The 26,123-nt window shown below is 45.9% G+C and overlaps 2 protein-coding genes across 2 annotated transcripts in view; both read right to left on the bottom strand.

The window, feature by feature from the left end:
• LOC126015491 (zinc finger protein OZF-like) overlaps positions 1 to 26,123 on the bottom strand; it is a 64,714-nt gene that overhangs the window by 11,198 nt on the left and 27,393 nt on the right. The gene's annotated exons all lie outside the window — the stretch shown is intronic.
• On the bottom strand, positions 15,867 to 24,148 carry LOC126016107 (zinc finger protein 717-like). Its single transcript, XM_049778637.1, is given in 5 exon segments — positions 15,867 to 15,953; positions 15,955 to 16,853; positions 19,669 to 19,758; positions 20,092 to 20,218; positions 23,998 to 24,148. Coding segments are annotated over 4 exon segments (1,200 nt in total). The 5' UTR covers positions 20,216 to 20,218; positions 23,998 to 24,148.

Here is a 26,123-nt window from a genome sequence, read left to right as displayed (position 1 = left end):
TTTTTTGGGGGGGAGGGCTTCTTGGCAACACCTGACAATGCTAAGGGGTTTACTCCTGATTCTGCACTCAGGAATTATCCTGGCGGTGTGTGGGGGACCACATGGAGTGTTGGGAATTGAACCAAGGTCAGCAGTGTGCAAAGCAGGTACCTAACCTGCTGTGTGCTCTCTAGCTCCTGGATTGGCATTTTACTTAATTTTATTTCCACTTGGAGACACTGGTCAGGGGAAGCTTCATGGAGGTGTCTAAATTTCCTATTTCATGGCTAACTCTCTAGCAGAAATTTCCCAGGAAGCAGTCAAAACACATGCCCATCGTTAAGTGCTGCAAACTCACGATTCTTAGAAAACAAGAAAAAGAACTAGGTATGTGTAGGGCCAGATGGCTGCACTGTTCTCAAAAATGGTGTCAATGGGTTGGAGATCCAACCTGGGTTCTATCCCCAGCACCCCATATGGTCCCCCAAGCAGCCAGGAGTAATTCAAAGTGCTGCAGGGTGTGGCCCAACCCCCCACCCAAAGGTGTCAAGAACAATTGCAGAAAGGGCTAGAGTAGTTGTCCAGGGGTTAAAGCATTCACCTGGCTCATACTGGTAAGAGCTAACAATGCCTGGTATTCAAATCATGTAATTAATTATTTAAATCCTGAATTCAGTTCCGTAACCCCCATCCTTTTCATGAAATAAAAGTATCCTAAGAGTGTAAGAGCAAAAGTACAATGTGGGTCACTTGCCTTGCATGCATGTAGCTGACCTGGGTTCAATCCCCAGCACCCCATATGACCCCCCCAGGCTGCCGGGAGTGACCTCTGAGTGCAAAGCCAGGAATAAGTCCTGAACACCGCTGGGTGTGGCCCCCAAACAAAAACCAAACCCTGAAATAATTTTGGAAACTACCAGAAAGGACATTCAAGTGAGAGAGTGAGAGAGACTATCAGCTTTCAATATATGTCAAAATTAGGAACTAGCTTTTAGATTAGCTTGTGAAGAGGTGCCATACACTGCAGTGTGTGTGTGTGTGTGTGTGTGTGTGTGTGTGTGTGTGTTTCTGGGGGTAGTGGTGGTGACCACTTATATAGAGCTCAGGGGGGCAAACCTGAGTAGCCTCCAGAATTCTTTAAGTCAGGCAGTGGCTGGGATAAAAGTCGGGGCTGTCTGTAGCTGGTGTGTCCTGTCACCTGAGCTCTCCACCAGCTCCATCATGGGCAGGATTAGCGAGGGGAGATTGGGAAGCATGACAAAGACTATGGGGAAAAGTGTGTGCTGCCTTCCTTCCATCATTCCTTCTTCCTTCCTCTGTCCCTCTTTCCTTCCGACATTCCCTCCTTCCTCTTTCCTTCTTTTCTTTGGTTACTCCTGACTTTGCACTTAGAAATCGCCCCTGGCAGACTGGGGGACCAAATGGGATGCCGGGATTAGAACCACTGTCCCTCCTGGATCAGCTTCGTACAAGGCAAACACCCTACTATTGTGCTATCTCGCTGGCCCCTCCTCTTTCCTTCCATCATTTCTACCTCCCTCTTTTCTTTCGTTCTATCTCTCCTTCCTTTTGTCATTTCTACTTTCTTCCTTCTGTTTTTCCTTCCTCCCAGCATTTCTTCCTCTTTCCTTTTGTCCCTCCTTCATTTTCTCCTTCCTTCTATTATTCCCTCCCTCCTTCGTTCCTTCCTTCCTTTTCTCTTTTCCCTTTCTCTATTCCGCTCTCCCTCCCTTCACATCTCCTTCCCTTCCTTTCTTCCCCCCTTCCCTCCCATCCTTTAATCCTTCCTCCTGTAAAACAGAAAAGAAACAATCATACTTTGAGAAAAACACACAGGTTTACTAGGTCATTCCTCAACCCCTTCCTGACCCCATTAGATAAGGAGCATCTGACCGACTTTCGCCTCCCCTCCCAGGTCAGCTTAGGTCTCCCACTGGGAGCAAGTCTCAATTTCAACTAACACCAACTCTCTGACAACTTCCAGAGGAGGTGATATCACTCCAGTCACCTTTATTATTTACCTCAAACAGAAACTTCAATGCTTTTCCTTTTTTTTAGGGGTGCTCAGGAACCATATTGGCAGTCTTCAGTGGGTGATGGGATGCTGAGGATTAAACTTGGATTAGCTGCATGCAAGACCATCCCAATGCTCTTTGTACTATCATTTGGGCCTCAGAAACTGCAGTAACTTCATGGTGATGCCAAGCTAAGCTCTCTCCTGTCTGTGATCTGTCTGAGCTCTACATCTGCTCAGAGACAGTGGTAACAAGGTGGCAACAAGGTGGCCTAGCAAGTAGGATTCCTACTCAGAGGGTGTCTCCCCTTTAGTCTTCATAAAAAGACATCAAAGATGGGCTGAAGCAATAGAACAGTGGGAAGGGCATTTGCCTCGCATGCAAATGACCCAGGTTTGATCCCTGACATCCCACCTAGTTCCACATCCCACCGGCAGTGATCTCTGAACATAGAGTTGGGAGTAAGAACTGACACAGCCAGATGTGTCCCCAACCCCCACTTCTCCCAAAAGAAAACAGCGTTGTCATTCAGATCCTCAATATCTCTTTTAGAACTTTTTATTTATTTTGGTGTCATACTCAGTAGTGCCCAGGGGTTACTCTTGGCTCAGCACTCAGGAATCACTCCTGGCGGTTCTCAGGGATGACGGACAGAAATTGAATTCGGGTTGGCTGCATACAAGGCAAACTATCACTCCGGCCCTTCCTCTTAGAACTTTTTTTTTTTAAATGTTGAGGGTTTTTTAAAAGTAGAATTTATTTATTTATTTATTTGGGTTTTTTTTTTGGGGGGGTTACACATGGCAGTGCTCAGGAGTTACTCTTGGCTCTGTGCTCAGAAATCGATCCTGGCAGGCTCTGGGGATCATATGGGATGCCAGGGATTGAATTGGGATCTGTTCCGGGTCGTCTGCATGCAAGGCAAATGCCCTACCGCTGTGCTATGGCTCCAGCCCCCTTAACAGCCTTCAGATCAATTCTCTAAAAGCCAATCAGAGTGCTGTACAGGCTGCAGGACACTACAAAGTCCTGACACTTCACCGGCTGAAGAAAAGCAGAAAAGCAAAACTCCAGAAAAGCATCCGCACACAGGAAGAAATGTTCACAGACACTTCTCAAGGGGCCCCTGGGCATTTCCATGTCACATCTGTGCTCATTTTACATAGTTTCCCCCATTGTGCTTCTTGGCAGAGAGCTCTCTCCCACCTCTCAGAGTGTCTCTCTGTCAGCCCCCCTTTGCCCAGCTGCCCTTTGGGGCTGCCCCTCCCAAGCTCCTGGAAGCACACTCCTGCATCTTAAAACACACCTTGGTGCTGGACGGGTAGTATGGTGGGAGGGCGTTTGCCTTGAATGTGGCCGACACAGACTTGATGCCCAGAGTCTGCAATGAGTGTAGAGCTAGGGAGTAAAGTCCTAGCACCGCTGAGTGTGAAACCCAAACCAAACCAAACCAAACACAAAAAAGAGCCTCTCTAGTACTACCTTAAATAAACAAACAGAAACAAGCCCCAACAATGGTTCTCAAGAGACCACTATGAACCCCGATATGCCGTAAGGTCCTCCAAGGAATGACAGGGGTGGTCCCTGAGCTGAGTCAGGAGTGCAGCCCTGAGCACAGCTCACTGTGGGACAATTTGTTTTTGTTTTTTTTGTTTGTTTGTTTTTGGGTCACACCCAGCAGCACTCAGGGATTATTCCTGGCTTTAGGCTCAGAAATCGCTCCTGGCAGGCTCGGGGGACATATGGGATGCCGGGATTCGAACCACCTTCCTTCTGCATGCAAGACAAACGTCCGACTTCCATGCTATCTCTCCAGGCCCCATATATTTTTTAAAATAATAACTAAAGAAATTAACAAAGCCCCCTCTCCCTATGCGGGCTGACACCGGTACGCTGGGAAAATGCCCTAAGCTTCTCCTGTGGACTCTTAGCACCAAAGCTATTCCATAAAACTGTGGCGCCTCACATTCTGCCTGGGTTATTTTTTTCCCCTTCCTTTCTTTCAAACAAAAATGTTTTGGCTACACCCAGCGATGCTGAGGGTTTACTCCTGGCTCTGTGTGCAGGGTTCACTCTTGGCAGTGCTGGGGAACATATGGTGTGCTGGGGCTGGAACCCGACTTGGTTGCAAGACAAGTCCCTGAACCCCTGGACTGTCTGTCCAGCTCCACTTTGCAGTTTCCTCCCCACCTCACCCGGGGCTCCGGAGCTTTGACTCTTTCCCTCTCCCACTGCACTCAGGCCCCTCACGCCGCGTTCTGTTCCTTTCCCGGGTGAGGCCCACTTGCCCAGTCTGTCCTTCACTCCCACCAGGGACTCAAGCCCCTGCCCCTTTCTGTTACTTTTTTGGGGATGGCCACAGCTGGCAGTGCTCAGGGGGACCATATGGGAGGCCGGGGATTGGCTGGTGCCAGGCCAGCAGCGCTTTACCGGCGTACTATAGCCCCAGCACTTCCCATCTGCTCCTTCAGTCCCCAAATCCCTGGATTAGCGGAGTCCTAAAACGTAGCCCGGCGCCTCTGAGCGACGAGAACACGGGGCCTTGGATGCTGGCTTACATGCAGCAGACCCGGGTTCCATTCCGACATCCCATTCGGCCCTGGAGCCTGGCCAGATGTGATTCCTGGCAGCAGAGTCAGGAGTGAGCCCCGGGCATCGTTGGGGGTGCCGGCCAAGAAAAGCAAAGCAGGGTCCGGAGAGAGAGCAAGGAGGTAGGGCAACCGTTTGCCTTGCATGCAGAAGGATAGTGGTTCGAATCCGGGCATCCCGTACGGTTCCCCTTGAGCCTACCGGCAGCGACTTGTGAGCATAGAAGAGCCAGGAGGAACCCCGGAGCTCTGCCGGGGTGACCCCAAAACCCAAAAACAGGGGCCGGAGAGACAGCATGCAGGTAGGGTGTTTGCCTTACATGCGGAAGGGCAGTGGTTCGAATCCCTGCGTCCCATAGGGACCCCGCTGAGCCTGCCTGCCAGAGCGACTTCTGAGTGTCGAGGCAGGAGGAAGCCCTGAGCTCTGCCGGGGGACCCCGAAACCAAGCCAACAGAAAAAGACGCCAAGCCAAGCCAGAGCGAAGGCCCGGACGGGCTGCAGGGGCACGGCGGCGTCGCCGGGCCAGAGCAGGAGAGCCGCGGCTGTCGGCAGGCGACAGCCGGGTCTGGGCCGCCCCGCTGGGGAGTCGTCGGGGCCCCGAGGAACAAAAGGCAGGAGAGGGGAGGGGAGGGTGGGAAGGGTGGGAAGGGCAGGCAGGGCAGGCAGGGCAGGGCACGGCGACGCGGGCGCCACGTGTGCAAAGTCCTCTCCCCGCCGGCCCGCGGACACTCGGCCGGGGACCGGCCGGCCGATGCCGAGACCGCTCGGACCCGGCCCGTCCCCCTCCGGAGCGACGCGACGCGACGCGACGCGACGCGATGCCCGGCGGCCCGGCCCGGCCTGCCACTTGCGGGCGCCGAGCGGGTCGCGCGGGGCCCAGAGCGCCCCGGCCCCGCACCCGCCTTTGTCCCGCGCCCGGGGCCCGCGCCCACCTCGCGCTCCTTCCTCCCGCCGCGCCGGCGCCTCGCGGGGAGCTGGGCCAGGCCGCGCGGGCCAGGCCGAGGGAGGGGACGCGGCGGAAGGCGCCGCTGGGGGGACTCGGGGTTCCGCACCTGCGCACCAGCGCCCGCGGGGAGACTACGATTCCAGGCGGCCCCCGCGCCGAAGGGCGGGTCCGGGGCGGGATTCCGCGGAGCGCGTTGGCGCTCTCCCCCTCGGATGTTCGGTTCTGTTCGGTTCTGTTCGGTTCTGTTCTGTTCTATTCTATTCTATTCTATTCTATTCTATTCTATTCTATTCTATTCTATTCTATTCTATTCTATTCTATTCTAGTCTATTCTATTCTATTCTATTCTTTTTCTTTCTTTTGTTTTTCTTCTCTGTCTCTTCTGCTTTTTCTTTTCTTTCTTTTTCTTTCTTTCTTTCTTTCTTTCTTTCTTTCTTTCTTTCTTTCTTTCTTTCTTTCTTTCTTTCTTTCTTTCTTTCTTTCTTTCTTTCTTTCTTTCTCTTTCTTTCTTTCTTTTTCTTTCTTCTTTCTTTCTTTCTTTCTTTCTTTCTTTCTTTCTTTCTTTCTTTCTTTCTTTCTCTTTCTCTCTTTTCTCTCTTTCTCTCTCTCTTTCTCTCTTTCTCTCTTTCTCTTTCTCTCTCTCTTCTCTCTTTCTTTCTTTCTTTCTTTCTTTCTTTCTTTCTTTCTTTCTTTCTTTTTTCTTTCTTTCTTTCTTCTTTCTTCTTTCTTCTTTCTTTCTTCCTTTCTTCTTCCTTCCTTCCTCCATCCTCTTTTCCTCCCTTCCTCCCTTCCTTCCTTCCTTCTTTCTTTCTTTCTTTTTATTTCTCTTTCTTTCCTTCCTTCCTTCCTTCCTTCTTTCTTTTTTTCTTTCTTTCTTTCTTCCTTTCTTTTTCTTTCTTTCTTTTTTCTTTCTTTCTTTCTTTCTTTCTTTCTTTTCTTTCTTTCTTTCTTTCTTTCTTTCTTTCTTTCTCTTTCTTTCTGCTTTCTGTTTCTTTCTTTTTCTTTCTTTCTTCTTCCTTCCTTTCTTCCTTCCTTTCTTCACTCTCTCCAGTCTCTCATAAAAGGATGCTTAGTTTCTCTCAATTACACCTACCTCTCAGAAAATTCTCAGACAGCAATCTCTCTCCTTCTCTCTCTCACTCTCTTTCCCTCTTCCTCTCTCTTTCTTTCTCAGAAAATTTCAAGACAGCAATCTCTCTTCTCTCTACACGCCCCCATCTCTCTCTCTCAGTCTCACGAATTTCACAACTCTGACTTGAGATTCTGACTCCTTGTGAAATTTTCATTTGACCAGCTGGAAATGGAAGGGAGTGAATGAGGGCATGCAAATGTGGGAGAGGAAGTTTATATATCAGCTGCAATGTTTTATCTTGGGGTGATGAAACTGGGGTGCTGGGACCCACAACTGCTTCTGCCAATGCGTCTTGAAACAGGGCACAATGTTCTCCTGGGATTAAACTCCTTAAAAACCATTGTGTGCCACAAATTAGCTTTTGGGGGTCCAGTTGCATTACAGAATTTTTTTGAGTTCTCTCAAGGAGAATGGATGCACAGGCGACGAAATATGGAATGAGGCCACACAACGTATGTGAAGAAACAGCCATCTCAGTTTAATGTCCAGACTAGGGGTTGTTATGGAGTATAATGCCAGTCACAGGTATGAAAAAGAATGCTTACATTTTGATTCTTTGCAAAGTACAACATATCTATTGTTAACAGAAACTCATCAGTGTACACTATTTGATCTTCAAAACAATTCACATGGCTGTAGGTGGTTTGCAGACCTTTGAAAAGATACATACGGTTAAGAGCCCAGAGGATAAAAAAGAAGGTAAGTTTTAACATCTCAAAGTACTTCCTCTCTGACCAGGCTCTAGGTGTCATACTGATGTAAATTAAGAGATTAACAAGAAATCAGGTTTTTTTTTCTTTATCAAAATTCCTTTTCCTGAGGGAACAGTTTTTGATCTAAGGGCTTATAAAATAACTAACTTCCTAAGATCTGGATTTTGGAAAGGGCAATAAGAAAGATAAACTTGGGCCCGGAGAGATAGCACAGTGGCGTTTGCCTTGCAAGCAGCCGATCCAGGACCAAAGGTGGTTGGTTCGAATCCCAGTGTCCCATATGGTCCCCCGTGGTCCCCGTGCCTGCCAGGAGCTATTTCTGAGCAGACAGCCAGGAGTAACCCCTGAGCAACGCCAGGTGTGCCCCCCCCCCAAAAAAAGAAAGATAAACTTATCTGAAAGGGATGCAGAATCTATACCTGATAAAGTTCAATAGCCCAATGCTATTCTGTTTTTGTTTTTTTTTTATTGGTTTTTGGGCCACACCCGGTGACGCTCAGGGGTTACTCCTGGCTATGCACTCAGAAGTCACTCCTGGCTTGGGGGACCATATGGGACACCGGGGGATCGAACAGCAGTCCATCCAAGGCTAGTGCAGGCAAGGCAGGCACCTTACCTCTAGCGCCACTGCCCAACCCCCCAATGCTATTCTGGCCAAACCTTTTTGGAGTATAAATTAGTTAGCAAGTTCTAAAAGTGTCTAGAGGAAGTCCCCAAAGCAAAGCAATCCCTTCTGTTACAAACTGTTATGACATATCAAAGACAAAGAGGAAACAAATTGTTTTTGGTGCTGAATTTTCTAGGTAAAGAGAACTTAGATCAAGGCTATATTTGCCTGTAAAAAATGATTACTCTAGGAAGTAAAAGGTTTTACTACATACACCCATCATAAGGGAGAAAGGCCAGTTAGATGTGAAGGAAGCATAATGTCAGTACCATAACACGAATCTCAAAAATAGTTCTAAAGGAATAACCAGTGATCCACATAAGGGAGAAGCATCCCAGTGGGCCTTCTAGTGAAATATTCCCTGGGAGTATTCAAAATAGTCATCTGCACTAAGAATATGACATCCCGGGACTGGAGAGATAGCATGGAGGTAAGGCATTCACCTTTCATGCAGAAGGTCATTGGTTCGAATCTGGGCATCCCATATGGTCCCCCGTGCCTGCCAGGAACGATTTCTGAGCATGGAGCCAGGAGTAACCCCTGAGCACACAACCGACCCAGTTTCAATCTCCAGCATCCCATGTGGTCCCCTGAGCTCACTAAGAGTGTTCCTGAGAGCAGAACTAGGAGTAGAGCATCACCAGCTGTAGCCCCAACCCAGTGATAAATAAAATGTGCTTGTTTGGGTCAGAGAGCTAGCATCAGGTAGCGTGCTTGCTTTGTACTTGGCCAACCCAGGTTTGATCAGTGGCACCATGTAATGTTCTCCAAACTCCATCAGGAGTGATCCCAGAGCTGGGATCCAGGAGTAAGCCCTGAACACTATTTTTTGATGTGACCAAAAAGTAAAAACCAAGGAACGACTAAACAGCAGGGGCCACAGAGGTGGTCAACAAACTGAATTAAAACTTTAAACTCTTGAGGTCTGGTTTGACATTGTGTGCACTGCATGTTCTCCTGAACACTACTGAGCATAGCACCCAGTACTGACATGCGTGCATCCTCTGAACATCAGTCAATGTGGCCCCCAAACCAAAACCAAACTTTGAAAGGTCCCTTTAATGGATAATGAATTAGTTGCAGAGGCTATTTTTGTGAAACATCAACCATAAATTCTAATTCTTTTCTTTTTCTTTGTTTTGGGTTTTGGGCCATATCCAGTGGCACTTAGAGGTTACTTCTGGCTCAGCGCTGAGAAATCACTCCCAGCAGGGTTGGGGGACCACATGGGATGCTGAGGATCAAACCCAGGTCAGTCACTTGCAAGGTAAATGCCCTACTCACTGAGCTATAACTCTCACCCAATAAGTTATAACTTTTTTTGTTTTTATTTTTGGCCACACCCGGTGATGCTCAGGGGTTATTCCTGGCTATGCGCTCAGAAATCGCTCCTGGCTTGGGGGACCTTATGGGACACTGGGGAACCTGTCCGAGGCTAGTATGGGCAAGGCAGACTCCTTACCGCTTGCGCCAATGCTCCGGCCCCAAGTTCTAATTTTCAATTTCTCTTAGAAACAGACATTCTAGAAGTCAGCGAATCACACTTGGATAATGAAGATGCTATACATGGAAAGTCAACTTCTGTGATGTTCTGGGCCAATGATGCCTAGGGGGTCAATCCTGTAGTTACTCTGGAATTACTCCTGGCAGTGCTTGGGAGACCATATGAGATGCCGGGAATTAAACCTGATTTATTGTGTGCAAGGCAAGCAGCCTACCAGCTGTGTTATCACTACAGCCCCAGTATTTTGTCTTTGGGCCACACTCAGCTGTGTTCAGGACTCATTCCTGGCTCTACACACAGGGATCACTCCTCAGTGCTCAGAGGTGAACCTGATAGGGTGACAGAGATTGAACACATGCAAAGCCAACACCCTTCCACTGTCCTATTGATTTGGCCCTCCATGGTGGTTTTGTGATTTGCTTGTTAGTTTTAGGCCGGAATTACTCTCCATTCTGTGCTTGAGAAGTTGCGCCAAGTAGTGCTCAGTGGTACCTTGAGTCCAATCCAGTTCTCCCACATGATCTCAGTCTGGTCACCTCTTGCTTCTTCTATGGAACTGTGTTGAAGAGGACTAGATTCAGAGCTGAAGGCTGAAGTGACAAGTCCAACATTAAGTTGTCTTTGTTTAGCTTTGGAACCACACCTAGCAGTGCTTAGGGACTATTCCTGGTTCTGCTATCAAGAACCACTCCTGGAAGGCACGGGGACAATATAGTATGTGGGGATCGAACTCTGGTTAGCTGCATGCAAGGCAAACGCCTATTGCTCTGGCCCAAGGTGTTTTTTTGTTTATTTTATCAATTATTATTTTCATTAATTTTTTTATTAATTATTTTTTCATTAATGTCAACTTTCCTCCACCAGTCTCTGTCCTCCCTCTCCAGGACATTTTGCACCTTACAATTCTGGAAGCAAGAAATCTAAGAGCCTGCTGTCAGCCAGGCTGATTCGTTGTGAAGATCTCAGAACATCTTCCTGTGCCACTTTCTTGGCCTCTGGTACTGGCTGGTCAACTCTGACTTGTGGGTATTGAGTGAGACCATGTAGCCTGGGGCACATCTAAGAATTGTAGTCATTTCCTACAAAAAGCGAAAGGGGCTGGAGGGATGGTGCAGTGGGTAGGGCACTTGCCTCACAGCTTTCTGAAATTCAATCTCCGGCATCCCATGGGGTTCCATGTGTGAGTCAGGAGAAATTTTCCAGCTGAGAGATTTTTAGTTTTCTTAGATGACTAGCAAGTTCTGTTTTGTCTTGGACTCAGGTATATCACAAGAAACTTGCTCATCAGTTACATCAAATCAGGCGAGTCTCTGCAACAGACACTCCAGGTTTCCACTTTCTCCCGATTATTCTTTAACTCCTTTTGAGTGTTTTTCAGATCAAAATGTCCATTTTTTTTTTTAATGTGAGGGCTCATAATTCTCTGCCACAAAGATAACGGGCGAACTTGTTAGAGTGCAGCCTAAATCAGAGTTGAAAACAGAAGAAGAACCCCGGACTGGACCCCCAAGGACACGAGCTCAGAAATAATTTCATTAGGATCCAGAGAGGACAAATGGAAAACCAGCTTTGACACAGATACTGCAGAGAAGGTGCAGGGCTGCGCTCAGTCCGCCAGAGGGCGCTCCAACCACCCTGCACCATATCTTTGTCTACTTCCGTACTAAAATTCTGAAAACACATCCTTGGTCCATCAAACTCAAAGCTTTCATTCCTCCCAAGAAATTCAAATTCAAGTGACAAATAGGAAAGTCAAGAGTGTGGCTTTGCGGTAAAGTACTGTATTCGCATGTGGTTGGGATGCAATTGCTGGCAATGAATGCTATCAGGCACCACCCCTGAGCACTAAGCTGGTAGTAACCTTTAAACATCACTGGATGCAGCCAAACAACAAAACAAAAATAGGCCACAAATTTAATATTAAAAAAATTAAAAATCCCCTTTACGTTCTTTTTTCTTTTAAGGCCACCCTGGTGCTCAGGGGTTACTCCTGGCTCTGTACTCATGGGGGGGGGGGTGTCTCAATGAACGATAGGGGTGATAGAGATTGAACTCGGGCCGGCCATGAGCAAAACAAACATCCTATATGCTGTACTATCAGTCTGGCCCTTAGGCCTATTATAATGTAGTAAGTGATTTCAATGTTTCATTTACATAAGCTAAAATCATATAACAGGGGGCTGGAGAGATAGCATGGATGTAAGGCATTTGTCTTGCATGCAGAAGGACAGTGGTTGGAATTCCGGCATCCCATATGGTCCCTGTGCCTGCCAGGAGTGATTTCTGAGTGTAGAGCCAGGAGTAGAACCTGAGTGCTGCCGGGTGTGATCCAAAAACCAAAAAAAAAAAAAAATCATATAACAATTAATTTATCATCCATGACTTATTTTATTTTTTATATTTTTTTAAATGTAGTTAATAGCAAACTTACAGGAACAATACAGAAGACAGACAACATTAAAAACATACTTGCATGGAGGAAAACAGGTAAATATAGTGAATGAATAGAATCTACGTTTGATAAAAATGCTACATATGCAATTTAGTTGCCATCAACAATAAATTTACTTGTCTTGGGCCAGAGAAATAGTACAATGGGTAAGGTGCTTGCCTTTTATATGTGGCTGACCTGGGTTCGATCTCTGGCATCCCACGTGATTTCCTGAATCCACCAGGAGTGATTCCTGAATGAAAAACCGAAACAATCCCTGCGGAATGCTGGATGTGGTCCCCAAACAAAAAAACAAAAATTTACTTGTCTTGGGGCTGGAGTGATAGCGGCAGCAGGTAAGGTGCTTGCCTTACCTGTGGTCGACCCGTGTTCCATCTACAGTATCCCACACAGAATCCTGATTATCTCCAAGGAGTGACCCCTGAGTGCAGGGCCAGGAGTCAGTCCTAAGCAAGCTGAGGCAGCTTATCTGGGGCAACAATCTAACAACAAAAAAGAAATTTACCTGTTTTTTAAAATTCCAAATAGTTTTGTCCAGAAAACAATTTTTACAATTTGTTTTTGGTCTATACCCCTGTGCTCAGATGTTACTCTTAGTGGAGTTTAAAAGACCATATGGGATGCCAGGGATTAAACACAAGTTAGCAACAGGCAAGGCAAGAGTCCTACCCATTGTACAAGCACTCTTGTCCTGCCCAGAAAAATTTAACAGGTTTCTTTATAATTATTATAGAGCTGAGATACTAAAACTTGTTCACTGAAACATTTTGACTTCTACTAATAAATACTTTATGTCCTCTCATATATATGTTAAACTCTCACACAAATGAATGGAAAAAGTGAACACAACTGATTTCTGTTCCCTATTTTTTCTTTTTTTGTTCTCTATTTTTCACATGTAATCATATAATTAGTATCTTTGACCACTTGGGGATAAAAAACCTAATGTTAGGAACTATCAATACCAGGAAGAGGAAAACTTTTGTTTGTTTTGTTTTTGGGTCACACCTCAGGCTCTACTCCTGGCTCCATGCTCAGAAATCACTCCTGGCAGGCTCGGTGGACCATATGGGAATGCCAGGATTTGAACCAATGACCTTCTGCATGAAAGGCAAACGCCTTACCTCCATGCTATCTCTCCAGCCCTGGAAAACATTTTTTTAGAATGAAATGTTTCCCATCAGTGCATTCTTTATAGGCTGACTAACTCCTGGCTCTGTGCTCAGGAACTACTTCTGTTGGGCTTAGGAGACTATATGGGGTGTTGGGGGTCAAACCTAGATCAGCTGCATAATACTGCTTCAGATTCTTAGTGGATTCCCCTTCCTTCCTTCCTTCCTTCCTTCCTTCCTTCCTTCCTTCCTTCCTTCCTTCCTTCCTTCCTTCCTTCCTTCCTTCCTTCCTTCCTTCCTTCCTTCCTTCCTTCCTTCCTTCCTTCCTTCCACACCAGCAGTGCTCAGGGTTTACTCCTGGCTCTGCACTCAGAAATCACTCTTGGCAGGCTTGGGGGACCATATGGGATGCTGGGATTCGAATCATCGTCTGTCCTGGATCAGCTGGCTACGTGCAAGGCAAACACTCTGCTGCTGTGCTCTCTCCAGCCCTTTAGTGGATTTTTTTTTCTTTAGGGGATTCTTAAGCAAGTTCTCAAGGTTGTGGTGTACTAGCTGAATATTGTTTTGTGTAATTGTTACACATTTGGCATGGACAGCACAATTTGGTATCTTCAAAAAGGCCAACTGGGGAAAGGAAAGGTAGTACAGCTGGGAGGATATTTGCTTTGCATGTGGCCAACTAGGTTTGATCCCAGGCATCTCATATGCCCCCCCCCCACCAGGAATAATTCCTGAGTGCAAAGTCTGGAGTAAGTCCTGAACATTGCCATGCATGTCACTCCCCCATAAAACATTTTAATTAATGCTTGACAATTGTCAAAAGAAAAGAATGACTACTGTGGTATTCTTAGAAAGGGGGTGTGTGAATTCTTTCTGTGTGAACTACAACAGCCCAGCACCATCCCGATGCCCTTCAACAGAAAGGGCCCAGCTCCTTGACCTAATGTTATCCAATGAAACTGTTTTAGATCTATAAATCCTGGGCCACATGGCCATGTGACACCTCAATATTTTATAGCAGTGTCAGCCCAGTAGTATCACAGGAAATTTGATGGAAAATTGCGTAGTAGTCTACCAAGCTCAGTGAGCCTAAACAGTAACAAGCCTCAACTTGCACCAACCACAGCTCAGCAAATCCTTGGACTCTGACTAGTAACATGGAGAGACATACCATTTCAAATTGACCCTTGTGAATCTAAGTTTTGATCACTCCATTTACTTTTGTGTTTTAACAAACAGTATGAAGTCAATTTGCGCTTACGTGAAAGAAGGATTTGGTTGTGGGTGGAGGATTGGGAGCACTGGTGGTGGAATTGGTGTTAGAACATGGAATACCTGAAATGACTGTATTATGAACAACTTGGTAGATCAGTTATAATACAAACTAGAAGAAAAGAGAAACAAGACAATTGTAACATATGAATGAACTAAAATTTACTATTATGTGTAAAAGAGAAAGCTGTAAGGAACATCCAATTAATAATGGTAATGGACATCTTTTACTCATGACACAGGCCCAAGTGATCTTGAAATTCAGACTTGATAAGAGACCAGGCAGCCCCCCAAAATGCTTTCTGTCCCTCACGAAGATGTGCTGAACGGCCTCTCTCTGGTCATGGTACATGTGAGAAGCAGGGCCATCATGGCGCTCCAAAGAAAGCGCCAGAGAGTACAGGTGTGACTGAAAGAACGGGCTCAGTAGCAACACAGATCAGATCAGTCACCACATGGAATGGCTTGACTGATGTTTATTTTTTTTAACTCAGGTAAAACAGCAATATGGAGAATATAGAGGAACAATTTGTTTTTCCCAACAATCTCAACAGTATTAAGAAAATCTTCATTCTATGGCTTCAAAGATACATCTGGGTATCACCTGTACTGACCAGGACCATAAAGCATAAAAAACCAAGGAAGAATTCCTTCTGCTGTTTTATGGGCACACATGGAAGTAACAGTCCCTTGATGTATTCATGTTTTCCTTTGTTGAAAACTAAGTTATGGGGGCCCAAAGCGATTAGCACAGCGGTAGGCTATTTGCCCTGCAGTCTGTCAACCTGGAATGGACCCAGGTTCGATTCCCTGACATCCCATATTGTCCCCGGAGCCATGTGAGGAACAATTTCTAGAGATGCAGCGCAGAGACGTAACCCCTGAGCACTGCCAGTTGGTGACCCCAAAACAAATACAAAAACAAACAAAAAACTCAAGTTATGAAGGCATAATAGAGGAAGGGAAGACTGAAAGAATGCAGCAGAATCTGCATGTGCAAAGTGAAAAACAAGTTTTATTGAAAGCAAGTCATTCTTTGCATCCGGTGCTATTTCCCTTATAACTTTATAGCTGTTACATCCTACGGGGTTTGACTTCAGGGAAACATTGTTTATACATTCATATGGTTCATCCTTCTGTGTGAATTCTACTGGTGTATTAAGGAGGTTTGACTTCCTAGAAAAGTTTTCCTACAATATCTACATTCGTTAGGGTTTCTACTCCTGTGTGAGTTCTGTTATTGTGAAATGAGGTGTGTGACTTCCTGGAGAAAGTTTTGCTGCAGTCTTTTACAATCAAAGGGTTTCTCCCCTGTGTGAGTTCTTTGATGTAAGGTGAGGTCTGACTTGCGATAAAAGGTTTTCCTACATTCTTTACACTCATAGGGCTTCTCTCCTGTGTGACCTCTCTGATGTAATGTGAGATCTGACTTCCGGTAGAAAGTTTTCCTACATTCTGTACACTCATAAGGTTTCTCACCTGTCAGTGAGCTCTTGATGTAAAACGAGGCTTTCCTCCAGGAGAAAGTTTCTTACAAATTTTACACTCATAGGGCTTCTCTCCGGTGTGAAACTCTCTGATGGACAGTGAGGTGAGCCTTACAGGTGAAAGTTTTCCCACATTCTTTACACTCATAGGGTTTCTCTCCTGTGTGAATTCTCTGGTGAATGACGAGGTAGGACTTCAAGAAGAATGATTTCCTACATTCTTTACATTCAAAGCGTTTCTCTCCTGTGTGACTTTTTAGATGGACATTGAGGGCTGAGTTTGAAGAGAAAGTTTTCCCACACTGTTTGCATTCATAGGGCCTCTCTCCTGTGTGAGTTCTATAATGTAAAGTGAGTCCTTTCCTCCAGGAGAAAGTCTTCCCACACTCTTTACACTCATAGGGTTTCTCTCCTGTGTGAATTCTCTGATGGACGGTGAGGTCTGACTTCCGACTGAAGGATTTCCCACACTCTTTGCACTCATAGGGCTTCTCGCCTGTGTGGATTCTCTGGTGTTGAATGAGTCCTCGTCTCTGGGATAAGGTTTTCCCACATTCTGAACATATGTATCTAATTTTCTCTCTCATATGTTTTCTCCGATATCTATTTATGGTTGGGCACTGACTAGATATTTTACCTTCATGAGGTTCTCCATCTGTCTGCATTTCTGCACATTCAGGGAAAGTAAAAATATTACTGTAGACAGTTGTATGAACCTCATGATTCTGTACAGGATACAACTCATCAGGGTCAATGTTGAGAAACGTGTTCTCACAGACATCCTCCTCCTTCTTGATGATGGCAGAACTGTTCCCGATATTGGTCATGACTTTTGAAACATAGCTTGAGCTCAGATTTAAAGGATTTTCTAAGTCCATTAGAGCCTTTCTTGCTGCTTCCCTCTCAGTGGCTGCATCATGCCTGAAATGTCTATCCTGATTCTTCTGGTCATTTTCAATCAAAACATCTACATGCAGAAAATCTAGAAATAGAAATAATTATAAGACGTATTAATGCATTCTTGTGGATTAACAGTATAAGTATAAAGAAGTTTCTTCGATCCTAGAAAAAAACAAAACTACATTTTCCTCAGGGCAGAAAGATAGCACACAGCGGTAGGGCATTTGCCTTGCATGTGGCCGACCCAGGATGGACTCGGCGGGTTCAATCCCGGCATCCCATATCGCCCCTGAGCTTGCCAAAAGTGATTTCTGAGTGCAGAGCCAGGAGTAACCCTTGAGCACCACCGAGTGTGGCCCAAAACCAAAAACATAAAAACAAAACATTGGGGGCTGGAGAGATAGCATAGCGGTAAGGCATTTGCCTTACATGCAGAAGGACGGTGGTTCAAATCCCAGCATCCCATATGGTCCCCCGAGCCTAACAGGAGCGATTTCTGAGCATGGAGCCAGGAGTAACCCCTGAGCACTGCCCGGTGTGACCGAAAAACCAAAAAAAAAAAGAAAACAAAACAAAACAAAAAAAAATTGTCCTTCAAACAATGTAACTGTTAGTTTAGTTTTAGTTTTAGTTTGGGCCATACCCAACTGTGCTCAAGACTTAGTCCTAGCTCTATGCTCAGGGATTATTGCTGACAGGGGGACCCTAGAGTGTTGGGGATTAAACCTGGGCTGGTTATCTGCAAAGCCAGTGCCCTAACCCTATGCTATCCCTCTAGTCCAATCAACTGATTTTTCCCCTTTATTTTTGGGCTATATCCAGCATTGCTCAGGGCTTACTCCTGGCTCTATACTCAGGGATCACTCCTGGTGGGGCTTGGAAAACATACGAGATACTGGGGATTGAAACCAGGTTGGCTGCATGCAATGCAAGCACCCTACCCCTGTACTATCACTCCAGCCCCTATATATTTTATTTTTGTGGGGGGACTTTTTGGGTCACAACTAGCTATGCTTATGGGATCATAAGTGGTGGTAGGATTGAATACAAGTCAGCTGTGTGCAAGGCAAGTATCCTTCCTGTTGTGTATGTAAATATTTTAGGGGATTAGTATGTTGCTGACCCTAACCTGATTGTGGTAGGATTGAATACAAGTCAGCTGTGTGCAAGGCAAGTATCCTTCCTGTTGTGTATGTAAATATTTTAGGGGATTAGTATGTTGCTGACCCTAACCTGATTGGTGATTGTGCCCTACCCTAGAGTGTGACCTGGCATTCTGTCCCCACTCTAGGGTAGTACCTGACTCTGCTTCCACCATTGGTTGGTATCTGATCCCACCATTGGGTGGTACATGAGTCTGGGGGATAAAAACAAGGGTCTGTGGAAGGCTCGAGGCTTTTTTGCTGGAACTGAGGCTGAGTCTTTGGACTTCAGTCTTGTCCACCGAATAAAGCTAATATTTCCACAAGCCTAACCGTCGGCTAGACAGGGTGGCAGACGTGTGCTCCGAGCTGGAAGAGAAAGGCCTCATCCTCCATCCCTCCATCAGTCAACCTCTTCAGGGGCTGACTTGCAACACCTTCCTACTATCATTCTGGTGTTTTCCAGGTATATATATATAATTTTTTCCAGGTATATTTTGACTAAAAATTTTAAGTCCATAAAAAATATATTTAATAAAATAAATTTTAAGTCCAAACATTAGCCACCTTCAACTTTAACAATCAATATAATCTTCCACACACACTTCTCTGTTGGTGCTCCTGAGAACATGTCAATTTATTTATCTATAATGATACCTGCCATTTTTCTATCTTTTGTTTGTTTGTTTTTGGTTTTTGGGTCACACCCAGCAGTGCTCAGGGGTTACTCCTGGCTCTACGCTCAGAAATTGCTCCTGGCAGGCTCGGAGGACCATATGGGATGCCAGGATTCAAAAAACTGTCCTCCTTTTGCATGCAAGGCAAACGCCCCACCTCCATGCTATCTCTCTGGCCCCTTTTCTCTCTATCTTCGTGAAACTTTGCAGTGGCTGCTGTTGTTGTTTTATATCATCTAGCATGTTGTTTCATTTTATTTATTTCTCTACACAATATTTGCTGTAGAAACAGGTATTTGTTTTTATTCCTGTTGAACCCAAAGCCACTTGACTGAATAGCCATAGAGAGAGAGAGAGAGAGAGAGAGAGAGAGAGAGAGAGAGAGAGAGAGAGTGTGTGTGTGTGTGTGTGTGTGTAGTAGATAGGGTGCTTGCCTTTTATGCAGTTAACAGATGCATTCCCCTGCACCCTGGGTACGCCACTCCCAATCCCTGCTAAGAGGGATCCCTGAACACAGAACCAGAAATCAGTCCAGACTGCTGAGAGGTGTGGACCCCTCCCTAAAAGAGGTTACATAAATTTATAAAAATATAACTAAATCCTGAAAGAAAATATTTTAGGTGAATGAAGAACACTCTAGCAACTGTGAGCTTAGTGAGACAATGAAAATTTGCAGGACAGTTGGGTAGGCAATGCATTTTGAGGCTATCCAACAACCATTACGGAAGTCTGAGATTTATAACTCAGAGCCCTAACTGATTTTTGTGTTTTCTGTTTTTTTGTGTGGGGTCCACTTCTGGCAATGCTCAAGGGCCACTCCTGACTCTGTGTTCAGAAATTACTCCTGGTGGTCCTTGGGATACCAAGGATCGACCTGGGTCAGCCACAACCTAAACATCTTCAATATAAACAAGCTCTCAACCTACTACACTATTGTTCTGTCAGAACCCAAGTTGAGACTGAACAATGCATGAGGCTTGTACTTGCAGAGTCACTGCTGTAGGGGACAAGATGGTAACAATCTGCTCAGTACAACAGACTTCAGCTTCCTCACCCTCTGTTCCCAGTAATAACTCACCTAAGAGATTTTGTTTTATGGGTTCAATGGTCCATGGCTCCACCCTTTGTTCCAACTTGACAATCACTTCCGGTTTGTTGATGGGTTGTCCTATGGATGAAAAATTCACACAAGCGTTTTGCCAAAGTGCCGAAGATTCAGTGCTTATTTGTTTTTTGGGAGATACACCTGGTGATGCTCAGGTTCTGCACTCAGAAATTGTTCCTTTTCTTTGGGGGGATTGGGTCACATCCAACAGCACTCGGTTACTCCTGGCAGACTTGTGGATCCTATGGGATACTGGGGATCGAACCCAGGTTGAGTGGCTAATGGTCACAGTGTTCTCTTTCCCAAACCTTACATTAATAGCATTTCATATGGTAAGCCGTTTTATATTAAATGAAGAAAAATTGAGTGAGGTGGTAACTGGGGACATTCACTCACCCAAGGACTCCAGATGACTGTAGGTTTCCAGCATCACGTCCCTGTACAGGCTCCTCTGCTCATCATCCAGGTGCTGCCACTCTGCCCAGCTGAAGTTCACAACCACGTCCTCAAACACCACCATCCCCTGTATGACATTTCTCTTAAAGGCACCAGTGTGGGTCAAAGGAATGGGAATTCTGGAAATGCCTTGGTATGGTGTATTTTATCTTGTATAGGACACACTAAATTTAGATTTTTATATCAGGGAACAAAGATAAGCCACAAAAGAAATATTCTACCTCTATAAAATCCATTCATTTCAAAAAGGAATACTACACTTTCCCTTATAAAATTATAATTATTTCCATGAATAGAAGGGGCAGAAAATTCTGCTGCACAAGGTGATAATATTCTGATCTCATGATATAAGTATTAAGTAGGAGCAATAGCACAGAGGTAAGTTATTTTGCCTTGCATGCAGCCAACACAGGATGGGCCCCGGTTCAAATCCTGATGTCCCTTATGGTCCCCTGAGCCTTCCAGGAACAATTTCTGGGCGCAAAGCCAGGAGTAACTTCTGATTACCACCAGATGTGACCCAAAAAACTATATATATTATAAGCATATACCTGAAAGATTGGAAGAAAGTCCTATGTTTAAAACAAGGTGTATACATAGTGACTGGAGTGATAAAGGAGAAACAGGGGCTACAGAGATAGTACAGCAGGTAAGGTGCTTGCCTTGGATGCAGCCAACCTGGGTTTGTTCCCTGGCACCACATATGGTCCCCTGAACACTGCCAGGAGTGAGCTCTGAGTATTACTAGGTGTGACCCAAAATACATTTATAAAAAAGGGAAGGAAGGAAGGAAAGAAGGAAAGAAGGAAAGAAGGAAAGAAGGAAGAAAATAATTCAGGAGCAGGTAGTAAAAGTATAGGGGGTAGGCCACTTGCCTTGCACATATGTGGCAAACACAGATTGAATCTCTGGTACCCTATATAATACCTGGAGCTTGCCAGAAATGATCCCTAAATGCTGAGTCAGGAGTAAGCCCAGAGCACTGTAGAGTATGGCCTAAAAACTAAATAAACAAACAAATCCAAGACCCAAAATTCCTAGTCACACACCAGAAATATGTTCATGGTCTTTGCTCTTTGAAGCACAGGGGACATGGAAGTGGAGCTGGGAGAGAAAGGAAAAATCAGAAAGGAAGGGGCATGGCTCCCTCTTGGGCCTCAGAGTTTCAGATCTAGGTTTCCCTACAATTTAAGTAGAAAAATTGAAAGAGAAACTTATGTGGGACAATGAAATTTTTTTCTTTAAAATATATATTTTTTTCCATGGAAAGCAACAAGACTTAAAATACATCTATGGCTTAATAGTACTAATGTTAAAGCATTAATGTCAATTTTTTTTTTTTTTTTTTGGTTTTTGGGTCACACCCAGCAGCGCTCAGGGGTTACTCCTGGCTCTATGCTCAGAAATTGCTCCTGGCAGGCTCAAGGGACCATATGAGATGTCAGGATTTGAACCACTGAACTGCATGAAAGGCAAACGCCTTGCCTCCATGCTATCTCTCCAACCCCAATGTCAATGCTTTAACAGGGTTTCAAACTTGTTTCCAATGCCACACATTTACTTAAGTCCACTTTTCTCCATCAATAACTCAGTGTCCCATCCACAATCGATTTTGTATCTTGAAAAGACAGGACTTGAAGAACCCAAAATATGTTATTTGGCAAAATTCACAGACAATTAACATGTAAAGAAACAAACATGACCCTACTGGTTGAGGAGGGAACAGATAACTCTACAAACTGATGATAAGGGCCAAACTTTGGTTTTCAAGGGACTCTGGAGACAATCTGGTCAAAGTTCATGTCACAATGGACAGTCTGATACTGAGCGACCTGTGTGGAAATACTGCTCTGAGCAGTGCCAACTCAACGTACCATTCATTCTTTGCAAGAGGCCCTCGAATATGGAACATTTTCCTAGGTCTTTGCCTTCTCCTCTAGTCCCATTCAGGTCTCTTACTGGAAGTGTCCAAACCTCCCAACACCATCAAGTTCCTAACAAATTCTAGAGGAGGTGGAATCATTCAAACCTTATTAACCTTGGTCAGAGTTCTCAGTAATTTCTTGGTCATGTCTGTGACCTTCTGTCTGTGCTCTGCACCGCTGTAACACAGAGTGTGGGTTGCAGGATGGTCTAGGTGGCCACTCCTAAACTATCTATTCTTCAGGCTTAATAAAAGCTTACGTGTTCCAGAAAAAAAGTGAAAGCACAGCGGGCAGGGGACTTGTCTGGCATGCGGGTCACCCAGGTTCTATCTGCATCCCATATGATCCCCAGAGCACCACCAGGAGTAATACCTGTGACACTGATGGCTGTCCTCTCCAAACAAAACAAAGCTGATGTGTTCCAAGGAAAACAAAAACTCTCACTGAGATTCGATCAATTCAATCTAGAACTCAAGATACCTAAACCAGTTTTTGAATAAAATTCTCATAGAGGAGACAGTGAGATAGTACAGGGGTTAAGGAGTTGACGTACATCCCGCCAAACTGTGAACTTCAAGCATCATGTATGGTCCCCAAGTACCAGCAGAGGTTGCTCCTGAACACAAAGCCAGGAAGAGAGCTACTGAGTGCTGCCAGATAAGGCCCAACCCTCATATTCACCCCCAAATAAAATTAGTTTTATTTTTTGGCCACACTCAGAGATGCTCAGAGGTATTGGTTTATCCAGGTACAAGGCAAATCTCCTAACTGCTGACCTATCACTCTGATCCGTGTTTTAATTTTCTTTTTCTTTTGGTTTTTGGGCCACATCTGGAGTTGCTCAATGACTGCTTATAGCTCTACACTCAGGAGTCACTCCTGGCAGTGCTCAGGAGAACCATTCAGTGGTCCAGATGGAGCAGTGGTACTGTCACATTAGCAAACAACCTTTCGGGTCCAGTTTCCTCCTCATGCCAGAAGCAAAGCTACTTTCAGCTCTGAAGCTGGCAGGGAGATCCGGGAAGGCAATGAGTTTAGGGACATGATAAAACCATAAGATGGTAAGCAATCCCAGCCCAGAAGCAGGAAGGCTGCACCCCCTTTGCTGAAGCAGGAGCCTGGTAGAGACAGGGATGTTACTGGTGCCAGCCCAAGAAGGCTGGACCCCCCACCCCCAGGGGAGGAGAAACCTCAGCAGATAGAAAAGGCCAGGGCAAGAACAGGACCGCTGCATGTTCCCTTTACAACACGTTAGCAACAGACAAGCACAGAAAGCCGTAAGTGGGGCACTGCAAGTAGGACGCCTTGCACGTGGCAGACCCAGCCAGGTTCCATCCCCAGCACCCCATATGGCCCCCCCGCACCACCAGGAGTGATGCCTGAGCAGTCAGGAGTAGTTCCTCAGTATGGCCGAGTGTGATTCCAAAGACAAAACAGTAATACATCAAGAAGTTTTGGGGTGCTGCTAGGGGAACCCCTATAGAACACTGACTTTGCAAAAGCAGGGGGCTCACTCCGCCCCAGAAGTCCACATTCCCTCTTGGAAGTATCCCTCTTTCTATTTTATTTCCTAAATAAAACCACAGATTGCTTGTTCGCCAGGGCATCACAGTAATCCTGGGGCATCCAGGCAGAGGCAGGGCTGAGCGTCCTTTTCCTGTAAAACGCCTCCCCAACCTAGTGCACGAGCCCCTCGAAAACGGGGCCGCGGTTGTGAGAGCGCCAAGCCAGGGCCATGTGCAGCCTGTGTGCAAGGTCCCGGCTGGCTCCGACCTGCCCTACTTAGAGCCTTTCCTGGGGCACCAGGCGGAGCTGGAGCAGAAGGGGGGAGGCGCTCTCCAGGCTCCCCACTTCTTGGCTCCCTCCCCTACTGCGCCCCTCAACCTCAGCCTCACACCCGCACCCAGGACCTCTCGCCCACCTTTCTCCGTCCTCAGATCCTGCCTGTGTCCGGGCTCCCACGAACTCCCACAGCCTCGCGGGGAACTTCACCCAACAGTTGCAAAGACTCAGGAGCAAGAATTGGCAGCGGAAGAGCGACGCGAGCGCTTCCGACCCTGCGCACCAGCACCCTGGGCACCCCCTGCCAGAGGAACCTTCAAATGCAGCCCGACACTCGCATACTACATTTCCCGCGCCACCCCGCGCCCTTTGCCACTCGGTGTCTTCCAGGATTTGTGGGTGGGGAGCGGAAAACTACATTTCCCATAATCCTCCGCGCATTAGCGGCTTCAAGAGGGTTGGATGATCGGACTACATTTCCCACAAGCCTCTGCGCCCCCACCGTGCCTTTCTGGAGGGATTGTTGGTTGGACTGCATTTCCCACAAGCCTCCGCGCCCTTTAAGCGTCTTCAAGGGGTCGGATCGTAGGACTATATCTCCCACAAGCCTCTGCGCCTTATCGCCTCTGTCTTTCAGGGGATTTGCCGATCGGTCGGCCTGCCTTCCCCGCAACGCCCCTTGTCTGTTTGCCGAACTACATTTCCCACAAGGCTCTGCGTCCTTTGTCAACATCTGCAGGAGGCTTTGTTCTGTTTCTTCGTCGGCCTTCCTCCAGGATTCTGGACCTTTGTGAATGTCTTTTATGTACCAGCTGAGAAGGAATGTGCTTGAATTGAAAAAGAAAAACCGAACAGTTAATATGGGCGTTAAAGTTCATAATAGTTGTAAAGTTTTACACTGAATAATGGTAGGGGCTACAGGATCCTTGTCTGGTTTTTGTTTTGTTTTTGGCCACACCCAGCGGTGCTCAGGGCTTACTCCTGATTTTTGTCTGAGCTCCGAGACCCTGTGGGTTTTGGGGGATCGAATCTAGGTCTGACGCATACAAAAAGTAAGTGCCCGCCCGACCTGTTTATGCCAGTTGCATAAAAGTTAGAAATGGTGAAGTACCATCATTGGATTAAAGCAGTTAACGTAGTAAAGGCTATTAAATTGTAGGCTCAGATGGTATAGCAGGACCTGGAGATATGCCTTTGTTAGGGTGCACCTAGATAAAGCTAGAACGGCCAGTTGTATGGGTGGGGAATAATCCACAAGGAATTATTATCTAGGGAGTTTGGAGCAGAGTCATTAAAGAAGGTTCACCTCCTCTTCCCGTCCCGGCTCCGCCCTAGATAAAAGTATATTTAAAAATAAATGTACGGGGCAATCCCACTGTCATCTGGTGGTGGGTGTGGTATTAGAACATTGTGAATGAAACTATCCCTAACAGTATTGTAACTCATGGCTCGATAAAAATTAGAAAAAATAGGGCCTGGAGAGATAGCACAGCGGCGTTTGCCTTGCAAGCAGCCGATCCAGGACCAAAGGTGGTTGGTTCGAATCCCGGTGTCCCATAGGGTCCCCCGTGCCTTCCAGGAGCTATTTCTGAGCAGACTGCCAGGAGTAGCCCCTGAGCAACGCCGGGCGTGGCCCAAACCCCCCCCCCAAATTAGAAAAAATAAAATACAGACACCGAGAAAACCTGCACTAATATCTGGAATAACTAGTAGTAATTATCAATTGAATTTGTTTGCTTAGAACTGTAAGAAATTACTTTAAAATCGGAAAAGAACTAAAATCATAATTTTTGTTTGTTTGGAGACCACACCTGGTGCTGCTCAAAGATTTACTCCTGGTTCTGTAAACCGGGATTAATTCTGGTGGTGCTTGGGGGAAATACATAGTATGCCAGGGATCACACCCAAGCCAGCCATTTGCAAGGCAAGTGCCCTACCTGCTGTATTATTTCTCCAGCCTCCAGCCACAGGAGCTCTTCTAATAAAAAAAATCCTATCTGCCTTCTAAAATCTTTCCCCCTATATTATTCTTAGGTTAGGTCCAACAAATCCAGTCCCAGAACTAACACAACTGTCCATCTTAGGTTTGAATTATCACTTAAAAACTACTTTACACTGCTTAGACACAATGAAACATTTCTTTTTTTGGACCACATCCATCATTGTTCAAGGGTCACTCCTGGCTGCACTCAGGAATAATTTCTGGTGGTGCTGGCGGGGACCATCTGGGAGGCTGTGTAAATGCCTTCCCTGCTGTGACTCCCT

The sequence above is a fragment of the Suncus etruscus genome, chromosome 8 (genome assembly GCF_024139225.1).
Source record: "Suncus etruscus isolate mSunEtr1 chromosome 8, mSunEtr1.pri.cur, whole genome shotgun sequence".
Classification (NCBI taxonomy): domain Eukaryota; kingdom Metazoa; phylum Chordata; class Mammalia; order Eulipotyphla; family Soricidae; genus Suncus; species Suncus etruscus.
Note: the sequence above shows the minus strand (reverse complement) of the source record. Positions and strands in the feature narration are given on the sequence as shown.